Source organism: Macaca mulatta, chromosome 16 (genome assembly GCF_049350105.2).
Source record: "Macaca mulatta isolate MMU2019108-1 chromosome 16, T2T-MMU8v2.0, whole genome shotgun sequence".
In the NCBI taxonomy this organism is placed as follows: Eukaryota; Metazoa; Chordata; class Mammalia; order Primates; family Cercopithecidae; genus Macaca; species Macaca mulatta.
This window is the reverse complement of record NC_133421.1, coordinates 8,794,039-8,809,171: the sequence shown is the minus strand read 5'-3', so window position 1 is coordinate 8,809,171 and position 15,133 is coordinate 8,794,039. Positions and strand designations below refer to the sequence as shown.

General features: G+C 51.8%; 2 protein-coding genes across 9 annotated transcripts; one reads left to right on the top strand and one right to left on the bottom strand.

The window, feature by feature from the left end:
* Positions 1-46: 46 nt before the first annotated feature.
* On the top strand, positions 47-2,748 carry GPS2 (G protein pathway suppressor 2). Of its 3 annotated transcripts, none has more exons than XM_028835957.2 (11): positions 47-77; positions 295-457; positions 818-927; positions 1,012-1,124; positions 1,256-1,335; positions 1,427-1,509; positions 1,691-1,844; positions 1,943-2,032; positions 2,122-2,201; positions 2,289-2,384; positions 2,569-2,748. In XM_028835957.2, exons 2-11 carry the CDS (start codon positions 364-366, stop codon positions 2,650-2,652), a joined length of 984 nt encoding a protein of 327 aa, XP_028691790.1. In that variant the 5' UTR covers positions 47-77; positions 295-363; the 3' UTR covers positions 2,653-2,748. The 3 variants fall into 3 exon arrangements, with proteins under 3 accessions (XP_028691790.1, XP_014973948.1, XP_028691791.1); XM_015118462.3 differs by having other exon boundaries at positions 47-81; XM_028835958.2 differs by having other exon boundaries at positions 47-153.
* Positions 2,749-2,949: 201 nt separating this feature from the next.
* Positions 2,950-8,749, bottom strand: EIF5A (eukaryotic translation initiation factor 5A). 6 transcript variants are annotated; one of them, XM_015118463.3, is made up of 6 exons: positions 8,632-8,749; positions 5,942-6,127; positions 4,606-4,710; positions 4,254-4,385; positions 3,773-3,846; positions 2,950-3,602 (listed from the first exon to the last, which is right to left on the bottom strand). In XM_015118463.3, exons 1-5 carry the CDS (start codon positions 8,698-8,700, stop codon positions 3,784-3,786), a joined length of 555 nt encoding a protein of 184 aa, XP_014973949.2. In that variant the 5' UTR covers positions 8,701-8,749; the 3' UTR covers positions 2,950-3,602; positions 3,773-3,783. The 6 variants fall into 6 exon arrangements, with proteins under 6 accessions (XP_014973949.2, XP_077826325.1, XP_014973951.1 ...); XM_077970199.1 differs by lacking the exon at positions 8,632-8,749 and adding an exon at positions 8,398-8,542; XM_015118465.3 differs by lacking the exon at positions 8,632-8,749 and adding an exon at positions 7,996-8,163.
* Positions 8,750-15,133: the final 6,384 nt, after the last annotated feature.

Here is a 15,133-nt window from a genome sequence, read left to right as displayed (position 1 = left end):
CGGAAGGACTTGGCCGGGCCGCCGGATGTGACGTACGGGCCAGGGCGCGCCGGAGCTGCTGAGAAAGCGCAGAGAAGGCGGGTAGGGAGGGCTGGCGTCCGGGCTGGCTGGGCAGGGAGCGGCAGCACCGAGTCGGGGATCCCGGCGCCGCCCGTGCGCGCGGTGGAGCGGGGGCTGCGGGCCCGGCCGGGTGGCGGGCTCCTGGGACACGTGACCGGGGCGGCTAGCGGGTCGGGCGGACGGGCTTCCGCCTGGGCCGGGCGCGGTCCCCTCTGAGCGCCCGCCTCCCCGCAGGCGCCGTCTGAGGTCTGGCAGTCAGAGACAGAGCCGGGCGCCCACGGCCCGAGCGCCCACGGCAGCACCATGCCCGCACTCCTGGAGCGCCCCAAGCTTTCCAACGCCATGGCCAGGGCGCTGCACCGGCACATTATGATGGAGCGGGAGCGCAAGCGGCAGGGTGAGCCGGGGCCATAGCGGGGGGACACACGGCCCAGAATGGCTCCTGTACCTCAGGGTTGGCCTCAACCCAGCGGCCAACCAGTGAGCCCGCTGCCGAGCGCAGAGGAGGGAAGGAATAGCCCCGTTGTGGTGGGATTTAAGCGTCCTGGTCCACGCTCCAGAACCCTTGAGACGGGAAGGACCTTGGAGAGCACCTGATAAAGCCTCTCCGTTCCCTATTGCAGCGATGGGGGAGCTTGTCCCCTCGAGGCAAAGAGCGCACAGGCGTGTTGGGATGACTGGGTTTTGCTGGTCTTCAATCTAACGTTGGAACTGTTTTCACTACCCTGCCTCTTCTTCATTCTGCCTGATTCTCCAGAGGAAGAAGAGGTGGATAAGATGATGGAACAGAAGATGAAGGAAGAACAGGAGAGAAGGAAGAAAAAGGAGATGGAAGAGAGAATGTCACTAGAGGAGACCAAGGAACAAGTAAGCAGTCCCTTGAACTCTCCCAGCTTTGATTTCTTCCCTTGACTCTCCCTGCCTTCATCTTCTCTTCCCACTCCCTCCCAGATTCTGAAGTTGGAGGAGAAGCTTTTGGCCCTACAGGAAGAGAAGCATCAGCTTTTCCTGCAGCTCAAGAAAGTTTTACATGAGGAAGAAAAACGGAGGCGAAAGGAACAGAGGTGGGATCAGAGTGCTAAAAACTGAAATGGGGGCCAAGTGGAACTGGGATCAAGTAATAAAAGAACTAGTGTTTAATGGCGAAAGAGAAGGCATCTGTCCTTAGCTTTGACCTGCCTTCCTCTCACTCCAGTGACCTGACCACCCTGACATCAGCTGCATACCAGCAGAGCCTGACTGTCCACACAGGAACTCATCTCCTCAGCATGCAGGGTGAGGACTAAAGAGACCACCTGATGGAACCGGCCTTCTTACAGGTTGCAGCCTCCCATTTCAGCATCATGAAGCCCTTCTCCCTTTCTAGGGAGCCCTGGAGGACACAATCGCCCAGGCACCCTCATGGCAGCTGACAGAGCCAAACAAATGTTTGGACCCCAAGTGCTTACGGTGAGAGTAGGATTGGATGCCCAGCCCCTACTGCTTCCATCCATGCATCCTTGCCACCAGTATTCAAGTCACAAACATATCAAGCACTTAAGTTTAGGGGGAAATGCGGCATACAGATATACACAAGTCACTGGGTTTCAGCTTTCAAGTTTATAGGCGAATTCTCATTCTCCCTCCTTAGACCCGGCACTATGTGGGCTCAGCAGCTGCTTTTGCGGGGACACCAGAGCATGGACAATTCCAAGGCAGTCCTGGTGGTGCCTATGGGACTGCTCAGCCCCCACCTCACTATGGGCCCACACAGCCAGCTTATAGTCCTAGTCAGCAGCTCAGAGGTGAGTAATAGGAGGGATGGGGCTTGGCCTTCCTCAACGTCAAAGGAGGAATGCCATTGAGTAAAAGGTTTTAATGGCTCTGTCTTTTCCTTTCTCAGCTCCTTCAGCATTCCCTACAGTGCAGTACCTATCTCAGCCACAGCCACAGCCCTATGCCGTGCACGGCCACTTTCAGCCCACTCAGACAGGTGATAACATCCCATGCAGGAGCTCTAGCTCTCTGGGTCCTCCCCTCCCTGTTTCATTCTCATCTCACATGCCCCTCTTCCCCACGTAGGTTTCCTCCAGCCTGGTGGTGCCCTGTCCTTGCAAAAGCAGATGGAACATGCTAACCAGCAGACTGGCTTCTCCGACTCAGTGAGTATGGCACCTTGGGAGGTCAGGGTTAGGGATATGTTAAGGGGAGCTTCAGTATGCCTCAGGCCCTGACTCTGTTCTCTGCAGTCCTCTCTGCGCCCCATGCACCCCCAGGCTCTGCATCCAGCCCCTGGACTCCTTGCTTCCCCACAGCTCCCTGTGCAGATGCAACCAGCAGGAAAGGTAAGAATGATAATAAAGTTTACCTGTCAGAATCCTTACACTAGGGATCCAGAAAAGCAGGATTAGGTAGGACCGGTGGCCCACATCACCTGGTTTTTCTTCCTCTCTGGGGGTGGTTACCAGTAGGGCATTAAGTGGGAGAGTACGCCCAGTGACAAAGCCCTCTTTTCATCACCACCGCCAGTCGGGCTTTGCAGCTACCAGCCAACCTGGCCCTCGGCTCCCCTTCATCCAACACAGCCAGAACCCGCGATTCTACCACAAGTGACGATCAGATTATATCTTCAACATCATGCCCCCTGCCCCACTGTGGGTGAGGATACCCCCCGTGTGTCCCAGGCCAATAAAATCTACCTGCCACTGACCCTGGCTGCTGCTGTTTGTGTTGCCTCCCACCCAACTGTCTGGAATAGGTCAAGGCTGCTTGGGGGGTGGGGGGATGACTGGCAGGTCCACAGCAAGTCAGTGATAGACAGCGGGTTCCATGAACTCAGTGGCAGAGTTCAGTCTTTTTGTAGCTTCCAAATATACCCATTTAATTCAAATAAGCAGCTGAGTTGGGGGCTTCATATTAAACTTGTAGTTTTATTCAGGTTTGATTTTAACAAATGTGTCGGGGAGAGAGCCCGCAGGGAAGGGTAAAGCCCACGGGGGCAGGGCCCTCCCAGATGCCTGAGGAGGGGGCAGGTCCCCTCCCCTCTCCTCCTCTTCCCTCCCCATCTAAAGGGGTTTGGGGAGAGACACAGGCAGGGGAGGGGGCTGGTCCCCAGTCTGTTGGGGTGGTGCTCAGGGTAAAGGGCTATGGGCAACAGGGGACCAGACCAGGGCTGAGTGGGGAGGGCACAAGGACCATTTGCCAGAATCCACCACTTTGATTCCAGATTGAATTTAAAAAAAAAAAAAAAAAAAAAAAAAAAAAAAAAAAAAAAGACTAAACCACAAGCAGCACCCACCCCCTTCTCCCCCACCAGGGCTGTAGTGTGAGGGGAGAAGAGGAGGGCAGCTTCACCAAGGCCACGGCTTCGCTTGCTCCTGGCCAAGGGAGCTAGGTGAAGGGGAGGGGCTCCCCGACAGATTGAAGGGGTGGGGAAAACCAAAATAAAACGTCAAATAAATTTGTGTAGGAGGAGTCCAGCCTACAACCAGGCCAGAGCCGGGCCAGGCTGGGGGAGGGGGCCTCTGCAGGTTCAGAGGATCACTGCTGCCACCATCGCCACCCTAGGTAGGAGAGAGAAATTAGTAAGATAGGATAATACCTTCAACGGGAAGGATAGGGAGGACAAGGCCAGGCTAGGGGCACAAAGTAAGCCTGGAACAATTAAGACTAGAGCAGATCTGCTGAGGACAACAAAATGTGAAGGGGACAGTGAGGGATTTGTCACACTCACCTGGGAGCCAGTTATTTTGCCATGGCCTTGATTGCAACAGCTGCCTCCTCTGTCATGGCAGACAGCACCGTGATCTGGAGGAGCAAGAGAGAGAGCCAGGAGATGTCTGAGCTCAGGAAGAAACGTACAGAACAAAGCTGAGCACAAAAGCAGGGAGGGGGCCGGGCGTGGTGGCTCACGCCTGTAATCCCAGCACTTTGGGAGGCCAAGGTGGACAGATCACGAGGTCAGAAAATCAAGACCATCCTGGCTAACATGGTGAAACCCTGTCTCTACTAAAAATACAAAAAATTAGCCGGGTGTGGTGGCGGGCTCCTGTAGTCCCAGCTACTCAGAAGGCTGAGGCAGGAGAACGGCGAGAACCCGGGAGGCAGAGCTTGCAGTGAGTCGAGATCGCGCCACTGCACTCTAGCCTGGGCAACAGAACAAGACTCCATCTCCAAAAAAAAAAAAGAAAAGAAAAAGCAGGGAGGCACCATACCAGGATCTCTTCTCCACAGTCGTACTTCTGCTCAATCTCCTTGCCAAGGTCTCCCTCAGGGAGACGAAGGTCCTCTCGTACCTCCCCACTGTCCTGGAGCAGTGATAGGTACCCATCCTGGATGCCAATCAGCTGGGGGCAGATAGGGAAGGAAGCTGAAGGTAGTAGGCCCAGGGAGGCTGAGAGTAAAGGCTCTGATAGACAAACTGGAGTGATAGCAAACTAATACCAAATACCCTCTCCTGCCATTTCCTTCCTCTCCCAGCACAAGCTCTCCTGGTCAGTCCCTATCCCCCAACTTCTCCCTCCACCATGAACGGCTAACCCATCCTCATCCAAACCATCTACATACCTGGAAGTCATTCCTTTTGATGTTGGGGACATCCATGTTATGAGTTGACGGGCAGATATCTTCATATTTTTTCCCAGTGAAGATGTCAATGCCAACCAGGTGGACCTGTATGTAAGCATCACAAAGAGAAACCCAACCAAACTCTTAAGACGGAGGAAACAAAGGCGCCAAGTGACCTTGCCTGATGAGGGAAGTCAGACTACATTGTTGGGGCAAAGACTGGAGTATTGGAATTGAACCAGTCAACTCAAGAAACAGTAGAGCCTCTTAAAGAAAACAAAACAACAGAGGCTAAAAAAACCACCGCTGAGATTGGGGTTGACAGCACAAGAGAAAACTGCATGGCAGGCTTAGGGAAGACAGTTACCTTGATAAAAGATAAGATGCTAGGAGTCTAGGGTAGTGGGAGGAGTCTGGGTAAAAGTTTGGAAGAGTTTTCTGGACACCAGGAGAAGGAGCTGAGAAGTTGGGAAATAAGGTAGAAGGGGAAAGATAAGAAAATAAGAAATGTGAAAGAGCTGAAGAGAAAAAAGGACTTGCAGGGAGATCAGAAATAACTATGTAGCTAGAAAATAAGGAAGCCAGAAGAGCACAGAGAAGGATCTAGACACTAGGGAATAACCCAAGATCAGTGTCAAGTCAAAAGATGGAAAAACTGATTAAGGAAAAACACCACAAGAAACTCAACAAGAACGAACCAAGTTGAAGTTCTAAAGAGACAGGAAAAATCTGAGGTGATGAGGGAAGTGCTAGCAAGAATGTTAAAACCCATGACAGCATGGAGGCTCAAGGAACCCAAGGAGAGTGGGATGGGGCAGGTAGGGGCAGTTTGATTCTGCATCAGAGTTCCAAAGGGAAAGCTAGAACTGGGGAACGAAGCAGCAAGGTGATCTGAAAGCTCAGAATTAACGCAGGAGTCCCTCCAGGGGAAGGTCACATTCTGGTAGAATTGGAGAAACCCTGGGCAACGTGATGGAAACAACCAGCTACAATGGCTCAAGGGAAGAAAAAGTGAAAACCAAGAATAAGGAAGGAGCAACTGAATAGCTAGAGCATAAAGGCCTATGAATTGAAGTTAAGAGACTGGCACAAAGCTGGAGAAACGGAGGGACTACCAGATAATGATGGGGGGACAGAAGGGTAACCACAGAAGAGGCTGAAGACTGGGGAGCAGGTGTAGTTGTCTGAATGGGTATGAAGGCTGAGTGCTAAACAAAAAGAATCAGACAGTAAAAGCAGAGTTAAAGGAAAGTCAGCACTGTTGGCAGCTTGCTGCTGGGAGCGCCAAGGATACTGGAGGCACGGGGAAGGCAAGATGTGGAGGTGAAATTCTAACCTTGGCGTGGCCGTGCTTGCCAGTCTTCGAAGTAGACATCTCGACGATCTTACATGGCCGGCCTTTGAGCACCACAAAGCCATTCTTACGTAATGCTGAGCACTGCATTGGGAAGGTGGCTGAGGCCCCTGCATCTCCTGTCTCGAAGTCCAAATCATCTGCCATTTTAAGAGGCTTCGATTCCAACTAGAGCCAAGAAGAGAACTGAAGTGAATAAGCATGGAGGTTAACAGGACCTCCAATCTATCCCATTTTTCTCTAGAAACATTTTCCCAACTCTTTATTCCATTACCCACCTAAAATAAAGTCAAAGTTCCTGAACTTAAAATACTGACTGGGCTCAAATATACTCAAGAACTGGTGTGTGTATGGGAGGGTGGAATAGCTGGTTTCTCCCGCATAAATCAAAGTTAGAGTGGTGGCTTGGGAAAGGAAGGCTCTAGGGAGCTGGAATGTCAAATCTCAGAGATGAGAAAAGGCCTACTTCCTGGGAGGGGGGAGGACTCAGGTGTTACTTGCCACTGAAACCAACCACCCCTCTTCCCCACACACAGCCAGGGCTATAATTAGGTGAGCAGCTATGATCCAGCAAAAGGGCAGGGCTAATGTGGGGGGGAGGGTGGAGACCGGAGGACAAGGCCCCACCCATCTGTTACACCGCCCCCCCTCCATCCACACACAAACCAGTCACTGCTACAGGAAACCACAAGGCCTCTTTGGGGGATTCCCGCCTCGCCAACATGCACTTGCAACAAGCCAAGGGGGAGAAAGCAAAGTTGTTTCCGAAATGATCCCCCTGCCAAACACCTCGATCTTGGTTCCCAAAGAGAACCCAGGAACCCAGCCTCTCCTGGAAGGCCCTCCCACTTTTCCCAGGATGCATCTGTCCTGTCGGCTTTTCAGGCCGGGCCAGTACAGTCAGTAGAAAGTGGGAGAGGTGGGGGGTGGCGAATGACAATAAAATGAAAGCAAAAGGTTGGTAGTAGTGAGTAGTAGAAAATCATACTAGGCTAGTAGAGTTAAGGACTTCGAAACCGTGGAACTCCCAAACCAGTTACAACGGGAAGACAGTGACAAGGTGAAGAATGCCTATCACGGTGGGAAACTCATCTGCCGGAGACTTTAAGGCGCTGTCCACCCGGGCCAACAGAAGAGATGGGCTCCTGTCCAAACGCCCTCAGTTTCCCCATTTCTCCGGCCTCCCAGCTCGAAGGAGTGCCACTTACACCTGGCTGGCCGCCACACTTCACAGGAGGGTTTTGCAGGAAAGCTCCAGGGGCCCTTGAGGTTGGGAAGCGCTAACATATGCCAGCAGCATGCCCTCCGGGGTGATCAGGACCCGAGCCTCCGGCTTCTCCCACTTCTCAAAATCCCAGGCCCCCTAGGACACCCCGCGAGGGCTAGCTCTCCCCGCGCTAGGGGTTGCCGGCTCCTGCAGACCATGTGGCCGTTCTGGGCTTCCGGTGGCCGGGACCTGGGGGGGAGGGGTCCCCGCGCTGCCATGCGGCCCCGGTCCAAGCTCGGCCATGCGGCCTGCGACCCCGAGGGCAGCCTCCCGTGGGGGGCACTTCCGGTGCCGCGGCCGCCCCCTCCTCAGAGACTGCGCCAGGCCGGAGCCACGCCGCCTCCCCTCCCCCCGGCCGTCCGCCAAACCCCCCATCATGCCCTCTCACCGAATAGCCCCCTCCCCCACCTCACGTGGCCTCGCTGCGCCGGGTCCTCAACGGCCCAGGTACCCTTGCCCCGGTGGGCCGATCTGGCCCCTGGCCCTCTCCCCGGCGTGGCCGCCTGGCGGCCTCTCCCGCGTGGCTGCCTCGCGGCTCGCCGTCCCCCGCCCTGCGTCGCTCCAACGTCACCGGGCCAGCCCCAACCGTCACCCCGCGCGCCAACCGGGGCGCGCGCCCGCGCCTCTCCGCACCTCGCGCAGCTCTCCGGCCGAACCCGTGCGGCGGCGGCCGCCGCTCCCCTCTGCCCCCTCCCCGACCCCCGCGCCGTTCCATCTTCTCCCGGGCCCAAACCAAGGTACCGCGCACGCGCGCCCTGCCCGCTCTCACCTCGCGCGAACGCACTGACTCGACCCCGTCCGCTCGCCGCGAGCCCAACCGCTGCCTCCGAGCCCGCTGCCGCCGCCGCCGCCGCCTCTACCGCCGCCGCCGCTGCTGCACACGGGTCTTAGTACGCAGGCGCCGACTCCCCACTGACCAACCAAGCAGCCCTATGACAGCCGCGCAAGCGTGCTATCTCTCTCCTCCGCCCTCCACCCCCGCACTGCGCAAGCGCACACACCCTCCCCATCTCCACCCTCCCTCCCACCTACCCGGCCAATGACGCGCATACGTGACCCCGCCCCTCACAAACCCTGAGCGTTTTCAACTAATCTGCAACGCGCAGGCGCCCCCGGTTTTTTAATCTCTTCAACCTCCTCTTCCCTCCCCTTGATAGACCGCTTGTCCTACCGGACAGTCCTTGCGCCTGCGCAATACGGAGCCCTGCACTCCACACCCTCTAAAGGAAACGCCTGGGTCTCAGAACGCATGCGTGTTCGGAATCCTAAACGCCCCTTCCACCTCAGACGTCGTGTGTACGCCGGGCGTTGAAAAGACCACGCCGCTAGATCACTTGTCTCGTCTAGAACGCATGCGTCTCAGGATACGCCCCACTTCGGCTTTAACTGAACTTAAACGACTCACACGTTTCAGAAAACTTGCTCCGGGGGGTGGGCCCCTTGTCTTGGAATCAGTCCCCCCAGTTCCACACATGCGCGGAAGATGTCTTTCCGCCCCACTCTTCCTAGCGCGGTAGTGTGGTCGGGTTCCCACCCATCTCGGCTTCACTTCTCTAAATCGAACGCCTATGTTCTGCCATAGAGTTCACCCGGGAAGATAGAGCGGTGCTGCGGCGGACACCATCTTGTTTAAACCCGCAGTCCGTATTGGTCTCTATGGCATCGGTAGAGGCCATTCCGCTTTGAGGTCCTCAGTAAAGAGACTTAGATGGTATTACTGTGTTTTCCCCAACTGTGCTCTGCGGTTCCCAAAAGAATTGTCTACGAGAGCCTTCAGAAAAAATTGTCTATAAAAAAAGAGTGGTGGGCTGGGCGCGGTGGTTGACACCTGTAATCCCAGCACTTTGGGAGGCCGAGGCGGGCGGAACACCTGAGGTCGAGAGTTCGAGACCAGCCTGACCAACGTGGAGAAACCCTATCTCTACTAAAAATACAAAATTAGCCAGGCGTGGCGGCGCATACCTATAATCCCAGCTACTCGGGAGGCTGGGGCAGGAGAATCGCTTGAACCCGGGAGGTGGAGGTTGCCGTGAGCCGAGATAGCGCCATTGCACTCCAACCTGGGCAACAAGAGCGAAACTCAGTCTCAAAAACATAAATAAATAATACATAAGTAAAATAGTGGTAGGCCGGGCGCGGTGGCTCAGGCCTGTAATCTCAGGACTTTGGGAGGCCCAGGCGGGCGGATCACAAGTTCAGGAGTTCAAGACCAGCCTGGCCAACGTAGTGAAACCCCCGTCTCTACTGAAAATACAAAAAAATTAGCCAGGCGTGGTGGCGGGCGCCTGTAATCCCAGCTACTCGGGAGGCAGAGGCAGGAGAATCGCTTGAACCCAGGAGGTGGAGGTTGTAGTGAGCTGAGATCACCCCACTGCACTCCAGCCTGGGCGACACAGCGAGAGTGGTATGTTAAATTACATTGACATTGTCTTAATCATAGGAGACCGTGAGGCTGGAGACGATCTATTTTCTCAACTTTATTTTCTTTGCCCTCCCCCACTCCGCCCCCCATTTCGCTTTTCCCAACACTTAGCAGTCTTCTTCCAATTCCTGGGTTTCTTGTACTACTTTCTTTCTTTCTTTTTTTTTTTTTTTTTTTGAGACGGAGTCTTGCTGTGTCGCCCAGGCTGGAGTGCAGTGGCGCGATCTCGGCTCACTGCAAGCTCCGCCTCCTGCTCTCGGGTTCACGCCATTCTCCTGCCTCAGCCTCCGAGTAGCTGGGACTACAGTCTTGCACTACTTTCATGGCTGCCTTGTTGGATAACAAGACTGAAACAAGTGGTCGGGCGCGGTGACTCACACCTGTAATCCCAGCACTTTGGGATGCCAAGGCGGGCGGATCACTTGAGGTCAGGAGTTCCAGATCAGCCTGACCAACATGGTGAAACCCCATCCCCACTAAAAATACAAACATTAGCCGGGCGTGGTGGCGGGCGCCTGTAATCCCAGCTACTCAGGAGGCTGAGGCAGGAGAATCGCTTGAACCCAGAAGGCGGAGATTGCAGTGAGCCGAGATCTCGCCAATGCACTCCAGCCTGGGCGACAGAGCAATACTCCATCTCAAAAAAAAAAAAAAAAAAAAAAAAAAAAGGACGGAAACCCATCCTTCTTTTGTGTCTTTAAGGAATTACTTCAGATAGCTCTGCCTTAATTATTTTCCCATAAAATGAGAATAATTATGCCTGAACTTCCCAATTTTTCAGGACGTTGCAAAAATTCTGCAGCGTGGGCTGGGCATAGTGGCTCATACCTGTAGTCTTAGCTTTTTTCGAGGCGGGGATGGGAGGCTCCCGTGAGGCTAGCAGTCACAGATGAGACTGGGCAACATAACAAGGGTCCATCTCTACAAATAAAAAATTAAAAAAACAAAAACAAGAAAAGCTCAGCTCAGTGGCTGGTGCCTGTAGACCTAGCTACTCTTCTTTCTTGAGAGGCTGAGGTAGAGGGATAGCTTGAGTCTAGGAGTTCGAGGCTTCGGTGAGCTGTAATCCCCACCACTGCACTTGAGCCTGGGCAGCAGCCTTGTTTCTAAAAAAAAAAAAAAAGTCTTGTGACATGATACATGTGAACTGCAAACACTAGATTGAATTATTACATTTGTGTAGCCTGTTACACTAACCCCTAGCTACTTGCCCTCAATTTTCTGAAATTCATGCCCTTTCCTTTGTAAAAAAAAAAAAAAGAAAAAAAACTTTGTAAGTACATTGTTCAAAAGTCCAACACCTGCTTTTCTCAAAGTATTTATTGTTCCCGTGACCACTCCAATGTTCCACTCCAACGTATATATACTCCCCAATGAATTAAAAACAGGTACTCAGAGCAAATCTGGGCATGTGAGCATTCATAGCAGTAGTTATTCACAGTAGCAAAAAAGGTGGAGAGAACCCAAATGTCTTCAATAGATGAATGGTTTTTTAAATGTGGTAGATCTATACAGTGGAATATTATTTAGCCTTAAAAAGAGATGAAGTACATACTATATATAACTGGATGAATATTGGAAAACATTATGCTAAGTGAAAAAAGCCAAGATGCAAAAGGCCGCATATTCTATGATTCCACTGTTAGAAAATATCTAGACTAGCTGGGCGCGGTGGCTCACGCTTGTAATCCCAGCACTTTGGGAGGCTGAGACAGGTGGATCACCTGAGGTCAGGAGTTCGACACCAGCCTGACCAAAATGGAGAAACCTCATTTCTACTACAAATACAAAATTAACCTGGTGTGGTGGCGCATGCCTGTAATCCCAGCTAATCGGGAGGCTGAGGCAGGAGAATCGCTTGAAGCAGAGGTTGCGATGAGCTGAGATCATGCCATTGCACTCCAGCCTGGGCAACAAGAGCAAAACTCCATCACAAAAAAAATTAAAAAATTAAAAAATTAAAAAATTAAAAATTAGCCAGGCGTGGTCATATGTATATGTAGTCCCAGCTACTGGGGAGGCTGAAGCGGGAGGATTGCCCGAGCTTAGGAGTTCAAGGCTGTAGTGAGCTGTGATCACACCACTGCACTCCAGCCTGGGTAACAGAGTAAAACCCTGTCTCAGAAAAAAAAAAAAAGAAAGAAAGAAATGTTGTACATAAATGTTCAAAGCAGCATTATTACTTTTTTTTTGAGATAGATTCTCGCCCTATCACTCCAGCTAGAGTGCAGTGGCGCGATCTCTGCACACTGCAACCTCCGCCTCCCGGGTTCAAGCAATTCTCCTGCCTCAGCCTCCTGAGTAGCTGGGATTACAGGCACCTGCCACCATGCCCAGCTAATTTTTTATACTTTTAGTAGAGACAAAGTTTCACCATGTTGGCCACACTGGTCTTGAACTCCTGACCTCCTGATTCGCCCGCCTCAGCCTCCCAAACTGCTGGATTTACAGGTGTGAGCCACGGTGCCTGGTCACTTTTATTTATTTATTTTTTGAGACGGAGTCTCACTCTGGAGTGCAATGGTGAGATCTTGGCTCACTGCAACCTCCGCCTCCTGGGTTCAAGCGATTCTCCCACCTCAGCCTCCTGAGTAGCTGGGATTACAGGCACGTGCCACCATGCCCGGCTGATTTTTTGTATTTTTAGTAGAGTCGAGGTTTCACCATGTTGACCAGGCTGGTCTCAAACTCCTGACCTCAGGTGATCCATCTGCCTCCGCCTCCCAAATTGTTGGGATTACAGGCATGAGCCACCACACCCAGCCACTTTTTTTTTTTTTTTCTTTTTGAGACAGGGTCTCACTCTGTCATTCAGACTGGAGTGCAGTGTCACCATCATGACTCACTGCAGCCTCTGCCTCCCAGAGTCCGGTGATCCGCCCACCTCAGCCTCCTGAGTAGCTGGAACTATAGGTGCACACCACTGCCTCCGGCTAATTTTTGTAATTTTTGTGGAGATGAGGTTTCATCATGTTGCTCAGGCTGGTCTTGAACTCCTGGGCTCCAGTGATCAAACTGCTGGGATTATAGGCATAAGCCACGGTGCCTGGCCAACAGGCTTTTTTTTTTTTTTTTTAGACAAGAGTTTTCACTCTAGTGGCACAATCTCAGCTCACTGCAACCTCTGCTTCCTGGGTTCAAGCGATTCTCCTGCCTCAGCCTCCCAAGTGGCTGGGACTACAGGTGTGTGCCACTACACCTGGCTAATCTTTTTTTTTTTTTTTTGTATTTTTAGTAGAGATGGGGTTTCACCATGTTGGCCAGGCTGTCCTCAAACTCCTGACCTCACGTGATCTGCCTGCCTCCGCCTCCCAAAGTGTTGGAATTACAGGCGTTAGCCGCTGTGCTCAGCCTGACAGTCTTAACCAGTTCATTTCTCTGAGACATTGACTAAGTGTCTTGACCAAGCTAAGGGTAAGGCAGAAGCTCCATGATATCAAAAAGGGGTTGGGTATTCACAGCCCCCAGGAGCGTCCATTCAATCTAGAAGCATAGATAATCTGGACAGAAGACTGAGGCATACACAGAGAAAAACAAGGGCAAAATATCATGTAGAATTGTGGCATGACAAGATAAGCCCTGGGAAGGCCACCAGTGGTGTTGTGTCTATGGAATCACCGCAGTCCACGGTACAGTCTTCAGCTTTGAAAGGTCCACATTTCTTTGGCCAACTCAAGTGACTTCCTCAGGGAATCCTTTCTTGACCTAGCATACTAAGTCAGCTTCCTGTGTTACATGCTGTCACAGCAAACATAGCATTTATTGTTGATATTCATATATTTATATAATTATTTTATTAATGTCTAGTTTTCCTCATTAGAATAAATCTGTATAAGGGATGGGAACCTGTTTGTTTTGTTCACTACCATGTACTCAGCTCCTAGAATTGTGCCTGGCAAATACTTGGTATGTTACAAATATCAATTTAATGTTGAATAAAGATACACCTGACTTAAGCTAACCAGATTCATAATAGACTGACAAAGATATGGCAGTATCAGATTATTTACAAATGAATTGAAATTACCTAAGACAATGGAATATCCATATTGGTTGGTCCATCTGTTCATTCTCTCTCTATAAAAAAAAAAAAAAAAAAAAATGAGACCAGGTGCAGTGACTCACGCCTGTAATCCCAGCACTTTGGGAGGCTGAGGTGGGCAGATCACCTGAGATCAGGAGTTTGAGACCAGCATGACCAATGTGGAGAAACACCGTCTCTACTAAAAAGAAAAAAAAAGAAAAAGAAAATGAGCCGGATATGGTAGCGCATGCCTGTAATCCCAGCTACTCGGGAGGCTGAGGCAGGAGAATCACTTGAACCCGGGAGGTGGAGGTTGCTGTGAGCCGAGATTGCGACATTGCCTCTAGCCTGGGCAACAAGAGCAAAAATTCATCTCGGGGGGCGGAGGAGGGGGAGTGAAAAGACAAAGCTCAAAGAGCCTTGAAATCAAGGCAAGGTAATTAGCTGCACCTCCTTCAGGACTAGTACCATACAACTCTAAGAGCTTAGTACATTTGTCTTTAGTGTAAAAAAGGCCTGTCTCCTCTTCAAGAAGAATCCTGGAATATTAATAACCATGGATCAGGGCTTCTCTGAAAACTGTTGGAGAGCCTCTCTTTGACCTTCTTTTTTTTCTTTTTTTTTTTTTGTTTGAGATGGAGTCTCGCTACTGGTGCGTGCCACCACCATGCCCGGCTAATTTGTGTATTTTTAGTAGAGATGGGGTTTCATCATCTTGGTTAGGCTGGTCTTAAACTCCTGACCTCATGATGCACCTGTCTCGGCCTCCCAAAGTGCTGGGATTATAGGTGTGAGCCACTGCGCCCAACCTGACCTTCTGTCTAATTTACATATTAAGCATTTGTCTTCTGTTCACATAGAAGTTTCCTTCTTGAGCCGGGTGCGGTGGCTCACGCCTGTAATCCCAGCACTTTGGGAGGCCGAGGCAGGCGGATCAGAGGTCAGGAGATCGAGACCATCCTGGCTAACACGGTGAAACCCCCTCTCTACTAAAAATACAAAAAATAAGCCGGGTGTGGTGGCACGCACCAGTAGTTCCAGCTACTCGGGAGGCTGAGGCAGGAGAATTACTTGAACCCAGGAGGCAGAGGTTGCAGCGAGCTGAGATCGCACCACTGCACTCCAGCCTGGGCGACAGAGTGAGACTCTGTCTCAAGAAAAAAAAAAAAAAAAAAAAAAAAAGTTTCCTCCTTGAGAAATGATTCGGCCAGGCACGGTGGCTCACGCCTATAATCCCAGCACTTTGGGACACCGAGGCAGGTGGATCACGAGGTCAGGAGTTCGAGACCAGCCTGGCCAATATGGTGAAACACTGTCTCTACTTAAAAAAAAAAAAAATACACAAGCGGGCATGGTGGCTCAAGCTTGTAATCCTAGCACTTTGGGAGGCCGAGGCAGGCAAATCACTTGAGGTCAGGAGTTCGAGACCAGCCTGGCCAACATGGTGAAACCCCCATCTCT